The 25,440-nt window shown below is 48.0% G+C and overlaps 1 protein-coding gene across 2 annotated transcripts in view; it reads left to right on the top strand.

Annotated features, from left to right (window-relative positions):
- LAMA5 (laminin subunit alpha 5) overlaps positions 1–25,440 on the top strand; it is a 670,647-nt gene that overhangs the window by 631,805 nt on the left and 13,402 nt on the right. For both annotated transcript variants that reach the window (XM_069650738.1, XM_069650737.1), the window contains exons 74-78: positions 16,898–17,087; positions 17,644–17,796; positions 19,477–19,636; positions 22,528–22,655; positions 22,958–23,051. In XM_069650738.1, the coding sequence (XP_069506839.1) occupies positions 16,898–17,087; positions 17,644–17,796; positions 19,477–19,636; positions 22,528–22,655; positions 22,958–23,051 (725 nt within the window). The remainder of the gene's footprint in view (positions 1–16,897; positions 17,088–17,643; positions 17,797–19,476; positions 19,637–22,527; positions 22,656–22,957; positions 23,052–25,440) is intronic.

Below are 25,440 nucleotides of genomic sequence, written 5' to 3'. Positions count from 1 at the left end.
CCTTCACAGTTCTATTGGGATGTGATGCATGGCTATTCTTCACAGATCTACTCAAATGAAACTCATTGGTAATCTTCCTAATATGTCTGTTGTAACACATTTCCTGCCTGCAAAATACAATTGGTGTAACACATTTCATTACCCGCAAAATACATCTAAAGCGTGCATGACGTCTGCCCCCCAGTATACATGTAGATGCAACACGTTTCCTTTCACAATTCAGTACAATGGCTAACTATGAGGCCTATCACAATGGCCGACTATGGAGGGTAGCATAATTCAACTTAGAGGCCAACTATGTCAGCACCATTGGAGTAGTAATAGTGTAAGAGTGGCTGGGTTTCTGGAGCACAGGAATGGTTGTGCTTCCTGCCAGTATCGCCTTACGATGGTTAGTTACAGGGCGTGGCAACGTTCATCACAAATAAACTATGGTGCAGAACATTATGACTAACTATGGGGCGCACGACAGTTAAATCTCAGAGCACAGTAGAGGCATATAACAAAGCTATACCAACAGTTTGGGCGTAAAGTATGGCGAACGTATGTAATTTAGGCTCCATCTAGAGTAAAGCTATTTTACACACTTTGACTGCATGCCAAAATGGCTACCTTACAAAATTAGGCGTGATAACAGATAATAAGAGTATTGGAGGATTTCTGGAGTAGGGTAATTGCTGCCCTCCTCACCCACACCACACATACCTTACCCGTCGCTGTAGGTTGTCTGCATCAGGCTTCCCAGGCAAACACAAGCAACCACGTAGTGGAGCTGCTACTTCCGGAGCTGCCCTTTGCCTCTGGCCCTTAGCTGACGGCTGCCTGGGCCAGGCTGCCCTGAGAGGGCTGGTGAAGAATGGCGTTTCCTGGTCGTGTTGCCAAGGACACAGGCCAATCGGAGGGAGTGAAAGCAGGCTGTGGCCTAAAATGTACAAACTGCAAGCCAGGGAAAACTACAGACAAGGGAGAGGCACCCCTGACTCCCTGAGCCAATTCCCATCAACCTCTCTTTTGGACTCAATCTTGTGATCATGTTTGTACTTTATGAAGCTTGTTTATTTCTGATTGTATTGCAAACTTTATTGGTGAAAATAAAATGTATAAACCAGGAAGAGAGAGGGGGCGGGGGGTGCTGTTGCGCACGCTGCCGGATGGAGCTTAGTGTGTTAGCTCTGCAGACAAGCCGAGGTCCGGAGACAATATCCTGCAAAATACAGCCTGGTTTTTGATATCCAGGAGTATGAAGCTCCTGCCTATCCACCCACCAAGTATGGAGAAATTTGGCTCAGCGGTTCCAGCGTAACACTGTGCTTTCGGTGTGACCCCGAGAAGCCTCCCGGCTGGCCCAGTTCACTACATGAGGCTGCATGCAGCAGCGCTGTCATCGCCACAGCATAACGAGGGACCAGTGACCGCGCAAGTGAAGAGTCACCGGTAGCCGAGACGCATGCTGACTTGAAGAGCATGCGGGCGCTCCAGTAATCCACTGTAGAGTGCCGGCACATGCACGGCTACCGTAGGAGGATCTGCTGATAGTGCTACGTTTCCTCTCAATGGACATAACACATAAGGTGAGGCCGACCCCGTCCCCCCCTCCACCCCAGAACCAACAGACGAACTATCAACACACACTGGCCGCAGGGGGCAGACGGCCGGAATAACTTGGACGCGGCATACTAATCTCCTAATATGGGAACAATACAGAGCGTCCTCCTCGCTATGGAAGCACGTTATGTTAGAATCCCTCCCCGCTCCAGCATAAACTATGAACGCCATACTGAATCCGGGGCACACACGTAATTGAACGATCTGCCCAAATCGGATGGGACTCCGCAGGCAACCTTCAACTCAGCTCAGCTGAGAGGGCTGACTCCCTTGAAAATTGAGAGGCACATATTTAAAGTTTGAACCACTACGGCCTCGCACACTACCCACGCCCTATGATACGCTGGGATTCACCCACTATGCTGCAACATAACCACAGAAGACAGACACAGAGGCCCCCTACCCCACACAACCTATTATTACGACTTCTACGACAGATTACCAGGGAGCGATGGGCACGTGCGCAGAGGAACACACCACTTGCTATTAAGACCACCGAACAGCCTGGCACACCCGACCTGGGCAGACTAACTGCGCCTTGTGGGCAGGGCACTAGCTGGAAGCAAACGCCCCCACTGGGACAAAAAGATACCAGCCACAATCACGAGCCAAGTCCTACACTAAGGAAAACAATGCGGGGAGCCCCGGGGTATGATACAGAGCCAGAGCTTGGGCGCAACCCATAGGGCGTTTAATCCAGTGACTGATTGAACCAACTGTAGTGAAGGGCCCTGAAGTTCAGGCCTGCAGGGGCTAGACAACTGGACATATTCTAACACTATAAACCTCAGAGACTCTCAAACTTGGGTACCTACCAGTGCAAGAAGCTCAGCCAGAATACCACAACATCACGGTACGTCCACTCGACCATAATAAGATACACCCCACTCCCCAAGGAAGGCTGAGCCCAAGACATAATGGACTGCTGAGGGTACGGCCATCACCGTACAGGCTGGTGATAGTTAAGTTTTCAGGACAGATCACGGATGCCCAGTACCTAGCGAGGAATGGCGCCTTGCACATAGTGGGCACAGCAATATACCACGTCCGCGGCCTGGAGACCAGAATCACAATCCTATACTCCCATTGAAACGAGGCTCATCCTCGTACTGCAGACCTACTGACCAGAAACCGGGGTCTCTGGAGCACAGATCCAATATCCTGCTGAATACACCGCTTATCCCGGACACTGCGGTGAGAAGACATACAATGACCAAAGGGGCAGCGCCCAAAAAAGGGGTAAGGTGCCATCGAGAAATACACTATGCAGACACCTAAAGCAAGCGACGGGGCCATCACTATCCTCGGATCAATGATACAGAACACACCCACAGCCGCGCCAGCCACCATGGACCCTCAGGCGGTTTTCGCCTCAATGCAACAAGGTTTTGCAACCTTAAACAATAGACTTGATGGAATCCATGCAAATGTAACCGCAACCAGGAACCAGCTTGAGAAAGCAACCACTCGCATCACGGAGACCGGAAATCGGATCAGCACTGCTGAAGATGCACTTGAGAAACTACAGAACACTACCAGAAATGGCTAAGGGTCTAGGAACAGTAAAACTCAAATGCGAAGATTTAGAAACCAGATCCTGACGCAATAACGTGCGCATAGTGGGTGTGCCTGAAGATGCGCTGAAAGGCCCGATGGAAATAGCAGTGGAGGAATTGATTAGAGACTTGCTGGGTGACCCTGGCTGGTCCGCAATGTTCGTAGTTGAAAGGGCGCACAGATCCCTAGCACCTCGCCCCAAACCAGGGGCCTACCCTAGGCCCATTATAGCCGGACTGATGAACTATGGGACAGGGACTTTGTGCTTCGAGCAGAGAGAGACAAACAGGAATTGAAGCTGGGTTCCAGTGTCACTTGGGTATTCCCAGACTACACATTGGCAGTTCAACAGGAGCGACGCTCATTTACAGGTGTCAAGAAAATGCTACGCAAACGGGAGTGCCTTACGCAATGCTATATCCTGCGAGGCTTCGCCTGCAACACTAATAAAACATACTACTTTACTTTGCCTGAGGAAGCCGCCACCTTTGTTGAGTCCTACATCCCGTTGCCATCCAAGCAGTCACTCGGAATTACTGGCGGGAGCGACGATGCCCCAACTCTGTCCAGTTGAGATGTTCAAAACAATCTCCTTCAAGCACAACACTCACTATTGTCGCCCTAATCATGTCAAAAATCGACTATGCAAACAGCCTCTACCTTGGAATACCAGAATAACTCCTAAAGAAACTGCAACGGATCCAAAATGCAGCAGCAAGACTACTATTCAAACTATCCAGAAGAGGACCACATCAATCCACCCCTAAAAACATTACACTGGCTCCCAGTAAAACAACGCATCACCTTCAAAACAATGTGCATAACGCACAGGGCAATCAGCAGACCAGGAGCAGAATTCCTACAAAAGAAAATAAGTCTACAAACCAACGAGACCCCTCCGATCAAGCAACGAAATCCGCCTGGAACTCAAACCATACCTTAAGAAAAAACTTGGAGGCACCTCCTTCTACCACTTAGCCGCAAAAACCTGGAACAACATCCCAAAAGAAATAAACACTGAAGATCACCTAAAATTCAGGAAATCACTAAAAACCTGGCTCTTCAACACCACAGACCAAATCTGGAAACCTAAACCGGAAAAAGGACGACTAAGCCGGAGAGGACACGGATATCCCCGACCCAAGGGGGTAGCTCCCACGGCACCTGGGCGGATGACGCCGGATAGATTGGAACACAGGCGGCACGCACAGAGACTGAGTCAACTACCCCAGACAATCCCACCAACACTATCGCCCGCCCCTTAGTTACCGCCAGGTACCACAGTAGCGTGGAATTGTCGAGATATTGGCTATCACCACACTACCCGAGAGGTTGACATAGGCAGGTGCACTGGCCACAGGAGTAGGAAGGGAGGATAAGGGGAGCAATGAGGGAGCATGTTAGAGGTGGGGGCCAGAGGAGTAAGAAACCCGGTCTACCAGTCGGACCCAGATCAGTACAGAGCCGCATCAGGGGAGACTACGCAAGCCGAGCACCTCAATTCAGGATAGAGACGCAAACTAACCAACCCTACTAACAATTTCCCTTTCTGCATACACCTCTCAAACTCCAAACCAAACACAACCAAAACCTACAGCACAACAAACCACACAAACGTCACTACATTGCAACACCAAAACAAAAACACACATAGCCTTGCACAACAGTACACGACGACTACCGGCCGCAAACACCCCAAGCCCAGCCAACGGACCCACAGGGCTGAGACCGCCAACAGCACATCACTGCTCTCTTGCACTTTCCCTGCTTCCTCCCACTAACTCAACCTCCCCTCCTCTTTCAGAGCCGCCAGAGCGCCAGGGGACCACTCCGGTGGTGATAGTGCGCGGTACAAATGTCCTTTAACATTAACATGTATAACAAGACCTGACGGGAAAGTGGTTACCAATCAGGAGGAAATAAGGAAAGTCTTCTACAACTTCTACGCAGGCCTGTATTCTCCCCAGAGTGTCGCCACAGAGGACGAAATTGATAGATACTTAGCCGGGATACCGACCACACTTCTATCACCCAATACAAGAGATGCACTAGCAATTCCCTTGAACCAGGCAGAGATAGCGGAAGCAATTAAATCCCTACCGAATGGGAAGGCGCAGGGTCGGATGGGTTGAGTGCCGAATTTTATGAAGAATTTGCAACGACCTTGGTACTTAGTCTCCTTGCAGTCTGGACCAAAGCTCTAAACACTGGCGAACTACCGGAAAAGGCTAGGGAAGCAATCATTACTCTGTTAAAGCCCGGGAAACGGCCTGAAGAGTGCGGCTCCTACAGGCCTCTCTCATTGATAAACACTGACGCAAACATATTCACCACGATATTCGCCACACGATTTAAACCTCTATTGCTGCATATGGAGGACCAGGCCGCCTTTATACTGGGCAGGTCCACAGTGACTAATGTACGCCGCTGTTATAACATCCTTGCATCGATACCCAAAGACACACGAGTGGCATTGGCACTAGACCTGCAAAAGGCCTTTGACACGGTCTACTGGCCCTTCCTATTTAGGGTACTCAATAACTAGGGATTCGGGCCGAACTTTGTGCGATGGGTAAGAATACTATACACAAAACCATACGCCAGAATCTGCATCAATTGGATCTTCTCAGAGATCCTGGGGTTGGCTGGAGGCACCAGACAGGGCTGTCCGCTGTCACCTTATTTGCTTTAGTCATAGGACCTCTTGCAGATTTACTGAGAGCTCGACCAAGTAGGATGGGCGGGTAAGATTGAGATCATTACACTCTACGCAGACAACATAATGTTGTATTTAAAAAATAAACTGAAACTAACCTTGCTGCAGTGCTGGGATCAGTCAAGCAATTCGGGGAATACTCTGGGCTGAAGCTGAACTCTATCAAATTAGAGATGTTTCCCCTTAGAGTCCACTCCCAAATGATAGGCTCCAATGGGCTCCCACACGGGTTAAATACCTAGGTGTCCAAATAACGCGTAGTAAACAAATCGTCCGCGCCACGAACTACACAGCCATTGCAGACGTACTATGTGCCAAGCTTGAACGGTGGCAGATCTTGCCAATCTCGCTCATGGGTAGGCTTGCCCTGATCAAAATTATCATCCTGCCCTAACAATTTTACTTGTTCAGAACTGTTCCAGTATGGCCGGGTAGGTCATTCTTTAATAAAATTCAAGGAGCATGTATGTCATTTGTCTGGAATGGCCAACCAAGAGTGAGCTGGCGAAGACTTACCCAAACGTACCCTCGCGGTGGCCTTTCTGACCCAGATTTTGAATTATATTTTCTGATGTTTGTTAATCTGCTTAGAATCACATGCTGTGCATAGGTCCGACATCCAGTGGTCACTGCGGAGTATTGCATTTTGTTTTTCGTAGTCGAAAAGGGGACGTCGACAAGGCGTGTCTGTAACACTATCCCTATAGTGACGTGCGTTGTACCCACAATCCCTCACGCGTCGAGGTCTCTCAGATTGTTTTTTTCCGCCCAGCTACTGGTCGCCTTTATGCGGAGCTCCTCGAGAGACATTGCCAAATAGTTTCTTCGACCTTTGGTCGTTTGTTATTAATACCAATAACGATAGATCCCTCCCTCGACGCAGAGCCATTTCTCCGCCGAGCAAGATCTTCGACGGAAGGACGAGTGGAGGAGATCCTTCGGTGCTGTCGAACATGTGGCCTGGCCTCGCCGGCCATACACAGTAGGGAGAGTGGGGCTTTGTGGTCTTTCTTTCTTTTCTTTAAGAATGCCTTTCTCTTTCCCCTCCCTGTCTTTCGAGGTCGTAGTCACACCTATTACCCTCAGCTACGGAGAGGACGCCATTTAGGTTTTGCCCGCTTTGCAAGGGTAAATATACCTGGAAGGATAAGCATAAACGGTGCAACCGTTGCTTTCCCCTCGATCACCAGGAGGACGGCTGTGCGGCCTGCAAATTACTAAAGCCCAAAACTCTAAAGGACCGCAAGGTCAAAAGGTGGGCAGCCTACGCTATGTCTAGGCCTGACTCCTCGCCCGCTGCCACCGCCGCCGAGTGTGGCGAGGATAGTGACTACACGGCCCCCGTAACGAAGGCTGTAGACCTCTCAAAGGAGCGTTCATGCTCCTCGTCGTCCGTCCCCGGCCCCGACAAGCCCGGCTCACGGCCAGCTTATGGGGATGAACACCCCGGCGACAAGGACGCACACAGAAAAACACCAAAGCACATACCCCCAGGCACACAATCGTCGAAGACGAAGACAGCCACAGCGCCAACGGGGACGCCGGGCCCACCGACGTCTTCCACCGACCGTAAGGGTCGTCAGCCCTCCCCGCCACCGCTTCCGCGACAGGCGACTGGGCACTCTAAAAATAGGGGCGCTAACACCAAAATTTCCAGCGACACGCATCGCAAGAGCGCTCACGTTGCCGACAAGGACTCGACGACCAATGACTCGACGACCAAGGACTCGACGAGCAAAGGCTCGACGCTCCATAGCGCGACGGCGACCGATCCCTCAGAAGAGAGAATGATCGTCGAAATCCTCGCGCGCATAGCATCTAAGGACGGCCAAAGCAGTACGGCGAGTGAAACGCCGAAAACCGCGCACAAAGCTAAAGATACGCCGAAGGCGCCGGAAAACAGATCAGGTCAGTTCCCGACGCCGTCGGAAGGCCCTAGCCAGCAAGAAGGCTACTCAGAAGGCGAAGGCTCTCTTTCTTCGACGTTCTGGGACAGAACCAGACAATTACAGGAGGAAGAAACCCCCTTTTCTTTCCCAGACCGTCCTGGCCGACCTCAGTGGACCTTGGAAAGGTTCCAGACCTGTATGGACAAACTAGATAGGTTCATGTCCATCCCAGAAGACAGGGCGCCCAAGAGACCAAGGGAGGCACCCCTTGAGAGTCCAAGGGCTAAATACCAGAAGTTTAATAACCCCATACTAGAGGACATAAACTCTTACAATCCCACTGACGAGGACACCTTCTTCCAAGAGGGAGATGAGTTCACCTATGTTGAGGACCAACAAGAAGAGGAAGGTTTTCACGAGGAAACTAACCTATGTGAGGAAGGATTCCAGGAAGACACAGGCGAGGGCGACCAAAATCCCTGGCAGTCACCGGCTAGGTCGACTGACACAGGCAGTAGCAGTATAGTCATCAGGTCTACTGAAACTACACCAGTCAGGAACCCTTCGCCTGTCGATGATCAACCCACCTTCAATGCACTGCTGAAGAAGGCAGCAGCGCATTTCGAAATCGAAACTGGAGACGTCACCCCAGACACCGATTTTTTTGGAGAGGATTATCAAAGAAAAACCCCCCACTAGCCAGGTTATACCTATCCTCGCCTCAGTTAAGAGACGTATTTCACCTTCTCTTTCCACTCCTGCATTGGTGAGAGGGGTCAATCCGAGGATTGAGAAACTGTTCTCTCCCTCTCAGTCAGACCCATTATATATCAAGGGTCACTCAATCCCGGACTCCCTGGTCGTGACCAACACCAGAAAAAGGGCAGGAGTCCCACTATCTACTAGCGAGGCACCCCCAGATAAAGAGGGGAAAAAGCTGTATGCCCTAGCCAAGAGAATCACCACCTCTGCAGCATTCTCTACCGGAATCGCCAATAATGATACCCTATTGGCAAGCTACGCCGATGCTCAATGGGCTAAGCTCAGACAGGACATCGAAGAAGCTCCCGAACCCCTAAGGACTCGTTTACTGGCCACAGTTAACGAGGGCTCTCTGGTCAATCAAACCATCGTCAAGAATACCCTCGATGCAGCAGAGACGGCTGGCCGCACTTTGGTACAAGGAATTTCACTGAAGCGTCACGTCTGGCTTCGCAATTCCGGATTTAAGGCGGAAATACAAGCATCCCTTATTAATAAACCCATAGAGGAATCCAACCTCTTTGGGAGAGCAGTGGATGACGCGCTGGAAAACGCGAAAAAAGAATTTGATACTATAAAGACCTTAGACCAGATTTCTAAACCTCCTAATAGGCGGGGATTTGGTAATAAGCGCTTTTTTCGTGGACAACGCCAGCAACAAAACCAACAACAGTACTCTGCCAGCAACTACCAGAGCAATAGCGGCCAGTACAATCAGAGGGGTCAACGTCGTGGCAAGGGAAGAGGCCGGGGTTCCACCCCCAGAGGCTCCCAAGCCAACAACACCACCAAGTGACGCGAAGATTCGCGTCCCCTCCCATGCAACGCCGGTCAGGGGCTGGTTAACATCCTTTCTTCCAGCATGGGAGGAAATAACATCAGACCGCTAGGTACTTTCCACCGTAGCCCGCGGCTACTGTATAGAGTTCAACAGTTCCCCAACATACAGACCCCCGAGGGGACATCGCATGACACCAGAACACCTCGCCATCCTTCTCCAAGAAGTGGACCAACTGCTTGAAAAAGGAGCCATAGAGGTCGTGCCTCTATCTCAGGTAATGGAAGGTATTTATTCAGTGTACTTCCTTGTACCCAAAAAGGATCTAACCATGCGCCCTGTATTAGATCTGCGCCCAGCGAACAAGTTTGTCAAACCCCAGAAGTTTCGTATGGTGACCTTACAGGAAGTGATCCCACTGCTATCACAGGGAGATTACATGACAACACTGGACATGAGAAATGCATACTTTCATATTTTAATGTTGCCAGCGCACAGAAAATACCTCAGGTTCATGATAGAGGGCAAACACTACCAGTTCAGAGTGCTACCCTTCGGCATAGCATCTGCACCAAGCGTATTCACGAAGGTACTGGCAGTGGCAGCAGCACACCTGCGCAGGTTATCCATCCCAGTATACCCTTACCTCGACGACTGGCTCATAACAGGAGATTCTTACGAGACATGCTTCTCAAACACCCAAAAGACTGTAGACCTTTTGTTCCAACTGGGCTTCTCCATCAACGAGAAGAAGTCCAGCTTAGACCCCAGCCAAGTCAAACAATTCCTAGGGGCTCTAATTCGAACAAAGGACGGCCTCGTCTTCCCCTCCAACGAGAGGGTCCAAAACATGCTGTTTCAGATCCCCCAATATGTGGCAGGTCGAGAGGTGACGGTGCGCAAAGCGATGCGTTTGCTAGGTATGATGGCGTCGTGTATTTATTTGGTACCTCATGCGCGCCTGCGCATGCGCCCAATGCAAGAGTGGCTCAACAGCCAGTGGTGTCAGGCCAGCGGACAATGGAACGATCTAGTGGTGGTCTCGCAGGCCTTGGTTCTCTCGCTACGATGGTGGACAAAGGAAAACCTGATAATAGGGAAACCCTTTGCCACACCCGAGGTGGAGGCCACTCTAACCACGGAAGCATCCCTCACAGAATGGGGGGCTCACCTATCCCATCAAACTGCTCACGGAGTCTGGACTCCGAACGTAGCATCCAAGCATATAAACCTTCTGGAGCTACTAGCGGTGTTCAAAGCACTAAAAGCCTTCCAGGAACACCTACAAGGGAAGACAGTGATGGTCCTTACAGACAGCACCACAGCCATGTACTACATCAACAAGCAGGGGGGAACCCACACTCCAGGACTGTCCAAACTGTCACAGAATATATGGAAGTGGGCTCTCAAACACATGTTCCTACTGTCACAACACGTACCAGGGGAACTCAATCTGCTAGCAGACGAACTCAGTAGAGACTTCCCCCTGCCCGAAGAGTACGAATGGCAATTGCACGAAGACATCATCTTAGACGTCTTCACGCAATGGGGATTCCCGGAAATAGACCTGTTCGCAACACTGGAGAACTCACAATGCCAAAGTTACGCCTCCAGGTACCCCCAAAACCAGTCCAAGGGGGACGGTCTGTCGATTCAATGGTCAGGGAAATTTGTTTACGCCTTTCCCCCGACTCCCCTTCTCAACAAGGTGGTGCACAAGATGCACCAGGAACAGGTTACCATGATACTAGTGGCCCCAATGTGGGCCCGGCAGCCATGGTTCGCTCACTTGATGGAGATGTCCCTATCTCCCCCAGTGAGACTTCCCTGCCCGTACAACATGCTGTCACAGGACAAGGGCAGGACACTGCATCCATGCCCTCAGACCATGAATTTAGCAGCCTGGCTCCTGAGGTCATAGAATTTGGACATCTACAACTCCCGCAGAGATGTATGGACATCCTCAGGGAAGCCAGAAAACCTAATACTCGCCACTGCTATTCTAGCAAGTGGAAAAGATTTGTCATCTGGTGTAGAGGTAAGAGCATCAACCCGGTAGACTGCTCTCCCACGAACATTGTTCTGTACTTGACCCATTTACTGGATTCAGGTCTAGTGTTCAATTCCATTAAAGTCCACCTAGCGGCACTTTCTGCATACACCACTTCCCAACTTAAAGTGTCGTGGTGGAATATACCAGTTATCAAAGCCTTCATGGAGGGGGTAAAGAGAATACACCCTCCGATAGCTAACCCAGCTCCCGGATGGGACTTAAATGTGGTACTTTCTAGACTCATGGGCCCTCCCTTTGAACCCATGCACAAGGCAACTCTTAAGGACCTCACTATTAAGACTGCTTTCCTAATAGCTATCACCTCCATTAGGAGAGTAAGTGAACTACAGGCTCTTTCTGTTCTAGACCCCTTCGTAACAGTTCACAAAGATAAGGTGGTTCTACGCACACACCCAAGGTTTGCACCAAAATTCATCTCGAAATTTCATGTAAACCAGTCAATAGAACTACCAACGTTCTTTCAAAACCCTTCCAGCTTGGGAGAAAAAAGCCTGCATACACTAGATGTACGCAGAGCTGTCATGTTCTACATGGAAAGAACCAGACCACTGAGAAAGACTAACCAGTTCTTTGTCTCGGTGGCAGCAGGAAGAGAAGGAGATGCAGTCTCAAAGTCCACTATATCTAGATGGATTGTTCAATGCATCACTCTGTTACACTCTTGCTAAGAGAGAACTACCCTTCAAGCCAAGAGCACATTCCACTCGAGGCACTGGGGCTTCCATAGCTTTCATTGCAAATGTTCCCCTTGAGTCCATCTGCAAAGCGGCTACCTGGAGTTCTGTGCACACCTTTACAAAACACTACTGTCTAGATGCACACTCTAGATCTGACTCCCAGGTGGGACAGGCAGTATTAAGACATCTTTTCTCTACTTTTCCTTCTCATAACCCACCGCCAACTCCGGGTACTGCTCGCTAGTAAATGCACAGTATGTGATTCTAAGCAGATTAACAAACATCAGAAGGGCAATGCATTACTTACCGTAAAAGCATTTCTGATGGTTGTATCTGCTTAGATTCACATGCGCCCACCCTTCATCCCCGCTCGGATGGAAGGAACATAGACCTCTTTCTACATCTCTCTCTTTTCTGTACTCACTCACGTATAGAAGGCTCCCTCAGGGCAGAAAAAATACAAACAGAGGGACCTCGACGCGTGAGGGATTGTGGGTACAACGCACGTCACTATAGGGATAGTGTTACAGACACGCCTTGTCGACGTCCCCTTTTGACTACGAAAAACAAAATGCAATACTCCGCAGTGACCACTGGATGTCGGACCTATGCACAGCATGTGAATCTAAGCAGATACAACCATCAGAAATGCTTTTACGGTAAGTAATGCATTGTCATCTCGCAGAACAAGCTTATTATGCCACACACTGGATAGAAGGAAACCCCCGAGCACCACACTCTGTGATTGAAACAAATACACTGGGCCCACTAGCTTTTACACAAAGCAGCAGAGGCCAATGTCAGGAATGACAACACCATCAACCCAGCGCTGCGGACATGTTCGACCTGGACTAGAATGGCTGGACACGAGATTCTGTATCACCCTAACATGCCACTGTGGGAAGCCCACTACCTTAGTCCCCCCCCACCCCCCGCCCAGGACAAGATCCTCTCCACACATTGGAAAAACAGAGGAATTCATCTAATTGGTGATCTGTTTTTAGATCAACAATTCGTCAGCTGGGAGGAGATAAGCAGGACCATAGGGGGTAAGCCTCTGCAGAAATTACAATACCTAAGGCTGCGTTTAGCCATGGCAGCAATATGGGCTGTGTTCCCTAGTGAACAGCAGATACACCAGGGCTTGGGGTACATGTTTATCACCAGCACTACCAAGACATTCATCTCTACGCTATATAAAATTGCACAATCCACTAGAGAAACATTGCCCCCAGAGGACAAAGGGAAATGGGAGATGGACCTGGGCTACACCATCACTGACCAGCAATGGGCTAAATTGTGTGCGTTGGCAAAGAAGGTCTTGTACAATTATCATTATCGACTAATAAATTACAAGGTACTACATAGGGTCTACTACACCGCTGCCAGGATCAAAGCTTTATACCCTGCAACCAATGGGAAATGCCACAGATGTGGAAATGAGGAGGCTGCCTTGTTATACATGTTGTGGTCGTGCACGTGGCTGACTAAATACTGGGCTGAGGTGTGTGACGTACTTGATGAAATGGCAGACCAGCCGATTGTATGGGATCCAGGTTTATGCATGTTGGGTACAGTTGGTAAAATGGATCCCACTCTGCATAAATTGCTCAACCTTAGCCTGGTACTTGCAAAGCGGACAATATTGATGCGATGGAAAAGTTCAGAACCACCTACAAAAAATGTTTGGAAAAAGGAACTTGTCATGGGCCAATGATTGTGAAGAAACATGCTAGCTTACTACCCTTACACAGCCGCCCAAGAGACATATGGAGTAGGTATAAGCAATATTTGTCCGATAAATGTGCAGGGGAAGGTGACTCAGAAGTGATATAATAGTGAATGTAAGTGTACCAGTTTGCTATGGAACAGAATGATGACAATGATGTTCTTTGTAAGTCAAGTTATGTCTTTGCAAGTTAAAATAAAGGAGGAGAGAGGAAAAAGGAACAGAAACAAAGGACTACACCCCCAAGGCAGTCCTCCCTAGAAGTTGAACCAGCAAAAAACGATTTGTAAAATCCACTTAACTCTGATAAAACCCTCCAAAAAGAACCCAAAGAATCTGGAAACGTATTCCTGCTGTACAGGATGCCTATGGATTACTAACTGCAAGCCAGGAAACTACTGACAATAGGCAGGCACCCCATCGGACAAAACGATTTGGAAATTCAACTTAAATCACAGATAAAACCTCCCAAAAAGACCACAAACAGACTGGAAACATCTTGCCATGTGCTTGCTGTACAGGATGCTTATGGATTACTAACTGCAAACCAGGGAAAACTACAGACAATGGACAGGCACTCCTGACTCCCTCAGCCAATTGCTATCAACATGGAAGGTGAGAAGAAAAAGGAACAGAAACAAAGGACTAAACCCTCAAGGCAGTCCACTCGAAGTTGAACCAGCAGAAAAAAAAGATGTGTAAAATCCACTTAAAACTCAGATCCACCCCCCCCCCCAAAAAGAACCCAAACAAGCTGGAAACATCTTACCAGGTGCTTGCTGTACAGGATGCCTATTGATTGCTAACTACAAGCCAGTTAGTAATCTGTTTCACCTCTACTATGGAGTCTGCTTTCCGCCTTATCTCTTAACGGCATCTGTGTTATGTGCAGTGTTGCTGGGAACCCTTTGGGTTCTCCTTTGAGATTCTTTAATCCTTACCAACTACAGTTCTTAAGGACGGAGAGATACTTTGTATCCTTCCTAAAACTTTACAGTGAGATTAGCACACACCACCTTATGTGGAGTGTTAGTGGGATACTTAGTATCCCCCTTCTCTCTGCTCCTGTAACTTTTTTGTCTCATAGACAACCTTAAAGTAATGTTAAAGGTTTTTGTACCGCGCACCAATGCCACTCGTGTGGTCCTCCCAGGTGCTCAGGCGGCTCTGCAATGCAATGAGGCAGGGTGTATGGATGGTTAGCAGGATATCTGTCTCTAAAAAGTCAAACTTCCTACTGCACCTCCTCAGAGGTACTCTGCCTTTCCTCCCCTTCCCCCAGAAGCTCACTGTCTCCAAAGCTCTCGTTCTCTCTAGGTTGGACTATTGTAAAAGTCTCTTTCTAAATCTACCTGCCTCTACTCTCAGCCCTCCGCAACTCATCCAGAACAGGACAGCGAGACTTGCCCTTGGCCTCAAGCCCAGGGATCGTATCTCTCCAGGTCTGAAATCTATGCAATGGCTCCCAGTGGCTGAGAGGATTAAGTTCAAAACCCTCTGCATTGTCCACAAGGCCTTCTGGGGCCTGGGGCCTCCATACCTTCAGCTCTCTTCCTAAATATCTTCCTTCTCGAGCTCTTCGCTCATCCGCCACCATCCCCCTCAGGGTCAGCCGCTTCTCCAAGCAACGAGTTGGTGGTAGATCTTTCTTCGGCTGGGGCCTCCCTCTGGAACAGCCTCCCTGCCTCCCTTAAACTTGAGGAGCACCATCTCCGGTTCCGGAAGCACCTCAAAACCTTTCTTTGCTTCTGCTTTTTCTCCTCCTCTCCCTTGCTGACCTCCTGGCTGACACCCTCTGATCCCTGGCCCAGGTCCCTCCCCTGCCAGTCTCACACACCTGCACTGCCTGCCTAGCAACCCCCGCACTTGGGGACTGTTTCTGTATCCCTACAGTCACCCTACCAGCACTTGACACCCGATGTCTGCACTTACCCTTGCACTTGCCACTTACTGGCAGTTACTTTTACTTATTGTTATCTTTTTCCTTGTACTGCACTGTCCCTTCCCCCATCCCACGCACTTGCGCAATCTGAATGACACCTGGCCTAGTATGATCGTTGTCTGTCCTCCCTTTGTTCCCCCTCCCTTGCGTCGTTGCGCCTTGTAACATAAATGCCATATCATATCAAGTCATAAAGATGTATGGGTCTGTGACCCGCACCCACAAGAAAAGGTTACAAACCACTTTTCGTGTCCTAGTACTTGGCAGGAGAGTATACCAAGTGAACTGGAGAAAGAAGAGAAACCCAGGTCAGGGACTCTCTATAATTGGGTCTTAGTTTGCTAAGAAAGGCCAGGTGAAGGGAGTCTAAAGAAGACCAAAGGAAAGGAGCCATTCCCTCTGGTATTGTAAACTGGGAAAACAAAACGAACAAGGACCAGGAGAAGGCAAATTGCCCCGCAAGGAGGATCAAAGCAGGAATCCAGGGGAAGGGAGTCATTCCCCCGCAATAAAATGTCTTGAACTTTGTGACGCAGAGTGTTGAAGAATCTGCATCCTTTTTGTTTGTATAGTACTTTAATCGAGGGGAAGGGAGCCATTCCCCCTGCTGGAGAACATTCAGCCAGATCTGTGCCACCCAGTCCACGAGGAGGGAGTCTTAAGTGTAAAGGACAGAGATTGGAACATGTTGATCCATGACAGGGGACTCTTTAAGTTAATTACCATTTTAGTTGAGGCAGGGAAACTCGTCATAGATATAGGGAGAGGTAGGTTTTCTTTTATTTTCATTGCAAATAAAGGTCTATAGCAACCACCTTGCCACGTGTGTCAGTCTCCTTCTGCACCCTTGCATTGCTCAGCCACCATACCACTAGGTGAGCCAGGGAAAGCTTGCAGAAATTCCTGTTACCTAACTGTCGGTCAGTCTCAACTATTGATGCACTAAAGAAACCACTCCACCAGTGTGGTACACAAAACCCTTTTGTTTGGTCTTTCTTCAATTTGGTGAGACGAAGATAGGGTAAAGCTGCTGGAGCCATTGCAGTGCCTCTTGCTCTTTCTAAGGAGGAAAGAAGATTCTGGGGGCACAGCTTCAATTGGCATGTTCTGCATTTCCAGTGGAGGCCAATGTTTGTGATTTGACAAACTCCATTGTGTCATTTTTCAGGTCCCACTTCTCCCTGGAGGTGCAGCTGAACTCTTCTACCGGCCTACTGTTCTATGTGGCCAACCATCAGGAGAGCAACCACATGGCACTCTTCGTCTCCCAGGGGCGTTTTGTCTTTGTGGTGGAAATTAACGGGAGCAAGCATCGGCTCCGCAGTAAAGACAAGTACCAAGATGGGAAGTGGCACACGGTAAGTGCTTTTCTGCATTCCCATGTGTTGCCTTGGGGGAGGAGTCAGGTTCTGCTGCTGGGTTGGCTCACCCGCCTCTCTATTTTACCATTTCTTAGCTAATGTAATAGTTTTACACTTTTTGTACAGTTTGATAAAGGGGCGATGTCCTCATTTCAGTACTAAGACATTTGTGCGTTGTTGGGGACAAAAAAGTATCATTTTAAAAGGGCCGTTTTTTGGGGGGTTATTTTGCAATTAAAGCAAAAAAAAGGAAGGAGGGAAATAAAAAATGTAAGGAAAAAAGATTTGTGGTATCCCTCTAAAGCAGGGAAAAAAAACCTGCACATTCGTTGCTGTACTTTGCTCCTAATGGACTGTTGGGTAGTGTTACAAAGACATATTCACGTGGATCTGTATAATTACATCATGTTCAGTAGGCCAGACTCCACGGCTAAGACCTAGTTTTCATTGCCAACATCTGAAGCAGGCTAGCCAATGTGGAAATGGAAGAGACAATCTCGGCTAATAAAATGGGAATCCTAACTGTGTTGTGAATGTCGCTGTTCTCTTTTAGGTCTTCTTCAGCCGTGACAAGAACAAGATCCACCTTGTAATAGACGGTCTAAGGTCTCAGAGCAGTGTTGTGCCATCCGGCTACAACTTTGTGGTGACCAGCCCGTTTTATGTAGGTGGTGTCCAGGAGGGCAAAGCGAGGACTCGTGTTCCGGTAAGAATCAGGCCATAGTGACTGATGTCTGCCTTCTTCTGAAAGGGAAGACTACATGAGATGAGCGAGTTAGACAAATGCCCAATGGGATATGGTGGGGTGATGAAGGGAGAGGGCAAAGGCCAAGATCTAATTTCTTCAGATTCCAAGCTAACTTGAAAAGATGAAGTATGTTTTTTGGGTACGTGGCTTAGCACGGGACTGTCAGTCTGGAGGATTCCCGGATTCAATTAGCTGAGGGAGTCCTATCAGACTGCTATATATGATTGATTACTGGTACAGACTTGCGACATAACATGCCAGAATCTTGTGGAAACTTGTGACTGGCGCAAACTTCCAGGAGTGTACTTAGTCTGATGGTGCAGACTCATTTCAGGCACATACTTGATTAAAGTCGTACCAGAACATTGGGGTAATTTGTGATTTGTGGTGCAACCATGTTCAAGATTGGGTATTATAAAACAGGATTAAGGGGTATTCAACAAATTTGCAACTGAAGGTGCTTAATTACAGTCAACCAACACACTGCATAGGCCTGGTGAATGACTGAGGCAATCGCAGTTATGCTGAAGATGAGCAATGATGTGGGGCAGCGCTCTCTGCTTTGATAGGCTGCTACTACTAGCTATAGTTCCTGTGGTTGGAGTACAGATCCCAACTACCCATCGCACTTTTTGCACTTGTGAGCTGATTTTGAGTGCATAAATAACTGTATGGGTTGTTAGGGTTAAATTGGCTTTTTGCGTCCCCTCCATAGATTTCAATCAGACTCCCAGCATGGTTGTCTGTCGTGGACCGTTGCCTGACTTGAGTTAAGTAAAGACTTTTTAGCTTTGCTTAGCTGCTCGGCTCATTTATTTTAGGAGCTCTTCTCAGCCCTTACTGAGCCTGCCCTACCCCTCTTTCCTTTCAGATCCAACTGAGTGCATGGAAACCATGAAAATGGCAGTGGTGCTCTGCATAAATCTCATTAACATAACCCCAGCACTCCTCCTTTTTTTTCTTTGCCACTCGCAACAGGGCACCAATATAGTGGCAGAATGTTGCTATACAATACCACTTACGTTACATTACTGTAACTGTTAACCACCCCAACCAACTCCACATGCTGATAGTTAGGCCTGGGCTGCTCTGCTACTCTACCATTAGCGAGCCTGAGGAAATCGCTAACAGTACTTAAGTCAGGAAGAGTCGCCAAACGACCCTTTCCACAGGGCTTAAGGAAAATCTCCCTAGCAGAAGCTCTATATTTATCTGTGGACTTCTAGATGGATGGACGAATGGGAGGGGATGTCGATGTAAATTTAGGATGCCTTGTGGAATCGTTGGGTGAATGGATTGGCAGACATTAAGAACAGTGGTGCAGTAAATACTTTTGAATGGGTAGAATGATGCATTCAAGCATGGGTGGGGGGCAGATCAGGACATGGATGTACATTTGTTACGGGCAGGAGAATGGGTTTACAACTTTGGGTGTAGGTGTATTGGATGTTGGTGTATAGATTTGTAATGAAATGATCAAGTGTCAAGATACCTACCTATTCCTTCATTCTGTTACTGGAGGGAGAGGGGTGGTGCTGCTGAGTCCCCCCCCCACCCCCCTTTATCTAGAAGGCACAGTAGTAGTGCATCAAGGCCCATGTCCTCTGCTGCTTTCTTATTCTGCTTCTTCTTCCCTAGGAGGCTTCTCTCAGAAGCATTGATGGCTGCATTAAAAACCTGAAGCTAGATGGGCAGCTCCTCGATTCTCCAAACCGCATCTTCGCTGTCACACCCTGCTTCGAGGGACCCCTGGAAAGTGGTCTTTTCTTTGCCCCTGATGGTGGATTCCTTGCCTTGGGTAAAATATTGTTGTCTTGTGGGGTCGGGGAGATTGCATGTGGGGTTTCACACAAATTGTTTGCAGCCCTTTGCCATCTTTCCTGAGGGGTGATTCCTCTCAACTGTCCTCGGTATCTATAGCACGCATCTGAGTTTTTTGTAATTTTTCAAGGCTGATTAAGCAGAAGGATGTGGGCTTTTTATTCTACAAAATGAGCATGCATGTGTTCTAAGGTATGTTATAAGCTACACTTGCCAGTGTTCAGCCAAGCAACAGTGAATGTCTGAGCTTCCCTTTTGAGTTTCTTTTCTAGAAGACCTCTGATGAGGGATTCAGGGAGATCCAAATTGCAGGGTGCAGGGTTCGAAATTGTTGGGAGCTGGGAATTATTTAGCTACTGCTTGTAGCTTAGAAGAGCCTGGTTAGCTTGACACCAACACCAATCTAGAGCTTTTGGCTCCCGTCACCAACTGATGCAAAACACACACACATGTGAATTTAACTCTGAGTTTGGGATAATCTACAAATCAACATTAGGACGCATATATACAACATTTAAAGCCTAGGGGTCATCAATGATGGACAAAATATATTTTTGCGCTTTATGCAGAAGTTAGATTTGCAGAACTCTGTTCTAGATCCTTGTCCCACTGGTAACTCCTAGTTAACGCTGGATACTGAAGAGCTGCTTTTAGCTCCTGCTCATCGAATCTTAATTTCGATCACTGAGAGTGGATGCATGCATTTCCAACAAGTTGTTGCAAACTCGCTAGTAAACGTGGCCTAGGAGTGGAGGAGACTGTTATAACGTATACATCACACCCGCACACACATGCAGTTTTTAGGTAAAAAATTCAAAACTATATTAACACACTTTAAAGACTATACAGTTGCAATTGTTATAATTTTAAGCACCTATGTACAGTTTAAAGTGGGAGAAATGTTTGATAACCTGTGAGAAAGGATTAAAATTCAGTGCAGTGACCTTAGAAATGTTACTGCATGTACCTGGGTTTATGTTCAGTCAGAGTTCACAGATCGGTGATGATTTTTGTTACTTTTAAGGTGTCAAAAAATGTCTTCGATTGGATTAGATATAACTGTCTGGGCCAACCCAATAGGTAAGTTGCGGTTTAAGTGAGACACAAAATACGTTTTCTTACATTTCTATGGGACCAAAACAAAGGCAGCCACCCAGCTGAGGAGTAAGGAGGACCCCACAGAAGAGTCTGTAGCTCAGGTTCCAACACCAACGGTGAGCAGGTATGGGTCAAGCACTATAAAGAAAGATTGCAGCCAAGGAGGCCTTTTTAAAAGGGATATGCAAGCAGATTTAAGCAGCCCCGCTGTGGAAGACAAATTATTTTATGGAGGGGCTGGAGGTGAACTGCTCAGACCAAGGAAAGCGTTGGAGAAGGCCCAGGGGTGGCGTGTGCAGAGGTGAGTTTCACTGTTTGGATTGGGTCTGGCCAGAAGTCTGATGTGGTCTCCAGTTGGGAATTCAAGAGTCTAAAAAGATGACCTGGGCAGCATTTCAGTGTCTGCTCCAGTGAATAACATCCAGCAAACAACCCAAGATGAAGGGGACCAGCAAATTTAACAGCAGGTCATAGGTGACTCCAGAGGAGACACAGGCCACAGCACAGGCAGGCAACTAAGTGCAATGACAAAGAGCATCCGCAGGGCCATAAACCAAGATGTCCCATGTTGGAGTCAGCCAAGAACGTGAGCAGCCACAACTCCACTTCTGTTCCAAGCACAAGCCCCCCTCCCGCCCCCACTCAAGATGAGCAGCACTCTGTTCCAGTAGAGAGAGGGTAGCTTCAGCAAGCTGTGAATTGCGATGAATCAATTGTGCCCACTAATTAAGGGAGAGAATCGCCTTTAGGCTTCCCGTGGGCAATAAGAAGCTGGGATTTGCCTTGAGGAGGACAGGTCATCAGCTTCACACCTTCCAGTAGTGCACTCTGCAGCCCTCAACTACCTCACAATCTGGTCCAGTGGTCAAAGATTCCCACCATATATACAGCACTGCATGGCTTAGGGTTATCTCAGCCCTCCAATCACTGGCTGCACAATATATAAAGAACTAGTGGGCATCCAATCCTGACGGGCCAGTCATTTCCTCTTGTGACATCAGATACACAGGATGTGAATTAGAGCATCTGGAAAACGATCTAACCTAATCTACTTCCCATTCATTCAGCTTCGCTTTGTAGGCACTATGCAGAGCCCACGACTGGTAATAACCATATATGCTCCTTCTCAGCGACAAACATGAGGAAGAAGGCCAATAAAGTCAGTGGTTTGGGTTGCAGGGCTTAAAAACGAGCGAACTGTTTTGGAGACTACACAGGCAAAGGAGGCTACCTTTCGGTAAAAAAAGGGGAGGATGTTCTGATGTAGAATGCCGTGTTTATGATTCCACTAAACTACGTGAACTTGAACAAGATGTATCTCATTATTATTATTATCTGATCATTATACAACAGAGGAGATCAAAGTGCAGCTCCAAAGCAGCAAGCAAACATGAACATCTTTCCGAGCATTCCCATTTGGGCCCATTTACTCCATCGCAACGCTCTGTTAAGTGGAACTTAAAAACGCACGGGTAGGAAGACGAAAGTTACAGAATGCTTTAAGATGTCACAATTTGGTTTCTTTCTAAAACATTGCCTGAAAGTGGTTTTAAAAACCATACTCCATATCCGCCCATTCTAAAAAGTAGCGTTACAGCATGAAGTGTGTGTGTGTGGGTTCTTTTTGAGACCATCTGTGTATTGTCTACTCCATGCCTTCGTGCAGGGAACACAGCCCATTTTATTTAACTGTACGGTTTCAATTACATCTTTGTCCATTGCACTGGCTTACATTCATTTAATCAGCCCCTTGTTTCTCCCCATTTTTAGGAGACGTGGATGCCATCGGAGAGGATTTTGAACTGGTACTTGAAATTCGCCCTCAAAGTTCATCAGGCCTGATCTTCCATGTGGGCAAGAAGGGGCGCTACCTCACGCTGTACACAGACAGTCAAAAGGTAATCGCCTCAGTATTTCACACCACAGAAAAACACATGATCTGCTGACTCCATTTGTAGTTATTTGTGTAAAACTTTTGTGAATTGGTAATACTGTACTAAACTCATATCACAGGTCGCCTTATCCTCTAGTTCCCACAGTTCTTTGCCAAGCGCTTATCCATGATTCTGCTTATCGGGTGCATTTGTTTTTCATTTCATGTACTTGATAAACTCCTACCTCCTTTAACTAGACTGGATCAGTTGGATTCACACATGGCCTTTGGCTCCTATCTGACCCCTACTTTGGTTTGTCCCTTCAGGTCACTGTCCATGCCGATAACGGTGGTGGGGACTTCCAGGTGTCGGTGACTCCTCGGCAGTCGCTGTGTGACGGCCAGTGGCATACAATCCGAGGTAAGAGGATGGCTTATGTTGCCACTGAATATGCATTTAAAAAAGGAATACTACAATCCAGTATTTTACCTGTTGGTCTGCTCTATGTACACACAAACACACACACACTACAGTTACTTGCGCAAATACTGCTAATTCCCCACATTGTGCTCCTACTGAATAAAGGGAGCTTTGTAGTTCGGCCTTTTATAGCGTTTGGAAATGTTCATGAATGCATCTTTGTGGTAGAACCCCATGTTCCTTATTTATGTTTTTCTGTTACGGTGGTGGGGGGCGTTGTTGGTCTCCTTGTCCTGTGCACAGAAGTCGGCATTCCCTTTCCAAACCTAGGCAAACCTGCTACACCCTTGCCTCTGTGGCTCAACTTTTGGTAGCAGTGGTTGTGGGATCAATGCTATCCCGCAGGAGGAGAGTGGGAATAAGCAAGATAGAAGGAATGCCCTCACAGAAGTATACATACAAATATAGTTGATGGCTTGTAAAATGTAAGTAAACCTGTTGGTGCAGCCTACAGGTAAGTAGTACGTCTTTACAAAGTGTCAAGTCTTTGAGGAAAGTGCCCTTTGCCTATAGCAAGTGTTAAGGAGAATTCTCAGAAATGTGCTAATTCCGCTCTACCTTAGAGACCTCCAGCAACTTTGCTGCATTTTGAGGACTTGAATTTGAATTTTTAACATGGAGTGAGGGAGACCCTTTTTCCCACTCTCGTGTATTTTAATGTGATTTTGATCTGTTTCTTTTGGTTGTGGAGTCTGATGATGCCTATGGAGTTTATCTCTTACATTGGGTCGCACAGCACCTTCAGTGCAGTGGCACAGGTAACTCTTGCAGATTTTCCCAAGGTTGAAATACCTTCTCTGGGATAAACTACTGTTTCCCAGAGCAGTAAAGTGAAATGGACTTTACTTACATTTGTAACTTTCTAGACCCAGCACACACTATCTTACAATAGGGTGCTGGAGGGGTTACTTAGTATCCCCGTAACGTAAAATGTTTGTTACCCTTTCCTCGATGAATGGCTGGTGGCAGTGGTTTACTTTTTACTACCATTGTGTCTTTTTATTTGCGGGCTGCGTTCGCAGCCACGGTAAAACACCCATGGGTGCCATTTTTGTCAAAATTGTCTGGTCTTCTTTTATCGCCATTTCTTTGTGGAAAGGTACTTCTTGAGATATACTCTGCGCGCCAAACCAGGTTAGGTCCCTTTGTTCATTCTGCCTTTGGTGGGCTTCACGAGTGAAGCCCGCCTCTGGCTCCAGGGTGTCTGGCGGGGGCAGGAAGCAAGGGAGGTGCCCGAAACTCCCTTTGGTTAGTCTCCTAGGAGACAGGAATGCACACTTAGGTGATTGGCCGGCTGGCTGTCCGGCAAGGGTGACTGACAGCTAGGCTGGAATGAATGGGAGAAACCTGCATAAAAGGTGAGGCTTTTTGGCTTGGAAGGCAGTCGACCACTGGACGAAGGAATCCGAAGAACTTGAAGAGGACGCCTGCTGCAACTCCTGGACTGTTGGTTAGCCTGGTGAAGCCCTGCTGCTGTGCTGAAACTCCAAATTCGTATTGACAGAGAAGCCCCTCTAAGGATGACTTCCCTTTGAGTTGGTGGGACCAATCAACTCCAAAGTAAGCCACCTGGACATCCTCTTGGAGCTGGTTGAAATTCCAATGCAGTTGCGGCTGGAACCGTATAGCCAGGGAGAGGAACACCAGATTGTGTGCGTTGCTTTTAAGCTGGCCAAGAGCTCCAGGAAGATCCTCCGGACTCCCAGGAAGCAGGACTGACCGAGCCTGAGCCCCCTCAACAGAGTGCAGGACCCCAGATGCAAGGAAAGCCTATCTCGACAGCCAGGAACCGCAGTGTTTTTTGCTGTATACGCGAGGAGCTGAAACACCGAAGTGCCACTTGTTTGAAGATTGCCGGTTGCGGTCAGTGACCGTCCCATTGCAGTGCAGGAGTGCCCAGAAGTCCTCCCTCTTTTCCCCATGACTGAGGCCCAGGAACACCAGGATCTGCAGAGCTGCATAGGAACAGAAGTCATCTGCTGCACTTTTCTTCAACCTAAAGGTACTGTAAAGTCTGAGAGAACTTACCTCTTGTTGTGCTACCTTGCTTGTCCTCGTTGGAGACTTGTCTCGGTTGCTCTGTAGAGTTTCTTGCAGCTTCTTTACCTCACAAGCCTAATCAGATTGTGGCCGTACTTTGATTTCTTCTATTCTACAAAGACTTTATAAACGTGAAAGACTTTCTACTTACTTGCAAGAAGTGCTTCAGTTCACCTGGACTTTTGTTAACTTAACATTGGCTGGCCTGGCCCCCTGAATGACTCTTCTCTCTTCTGCTTAGGTATTTTGCCTTCCTTCCAGGAAAGGGTTAACTGACTTTGCATTGGGG

The sequence above is a fragment of the Ambystoma mexicanum genome, chromosome 3p, assembly GCF_040938575.1.
Source record: "Ambystoma mexicanum isolate Mex_15411 chromosome 3p, UKY_AmexF1_1, whole genome shotgun sequence".
Taxonomy (NCBI): Eukaryota; Metazoa; Chordata; class Amphibia; order Caudata; family Ambystomatidae; genus Ambystoma; species Ambystoma mexicanum.
This window is presented reverse-complemented; position numbering and strand designations above follow the sequence as displayed.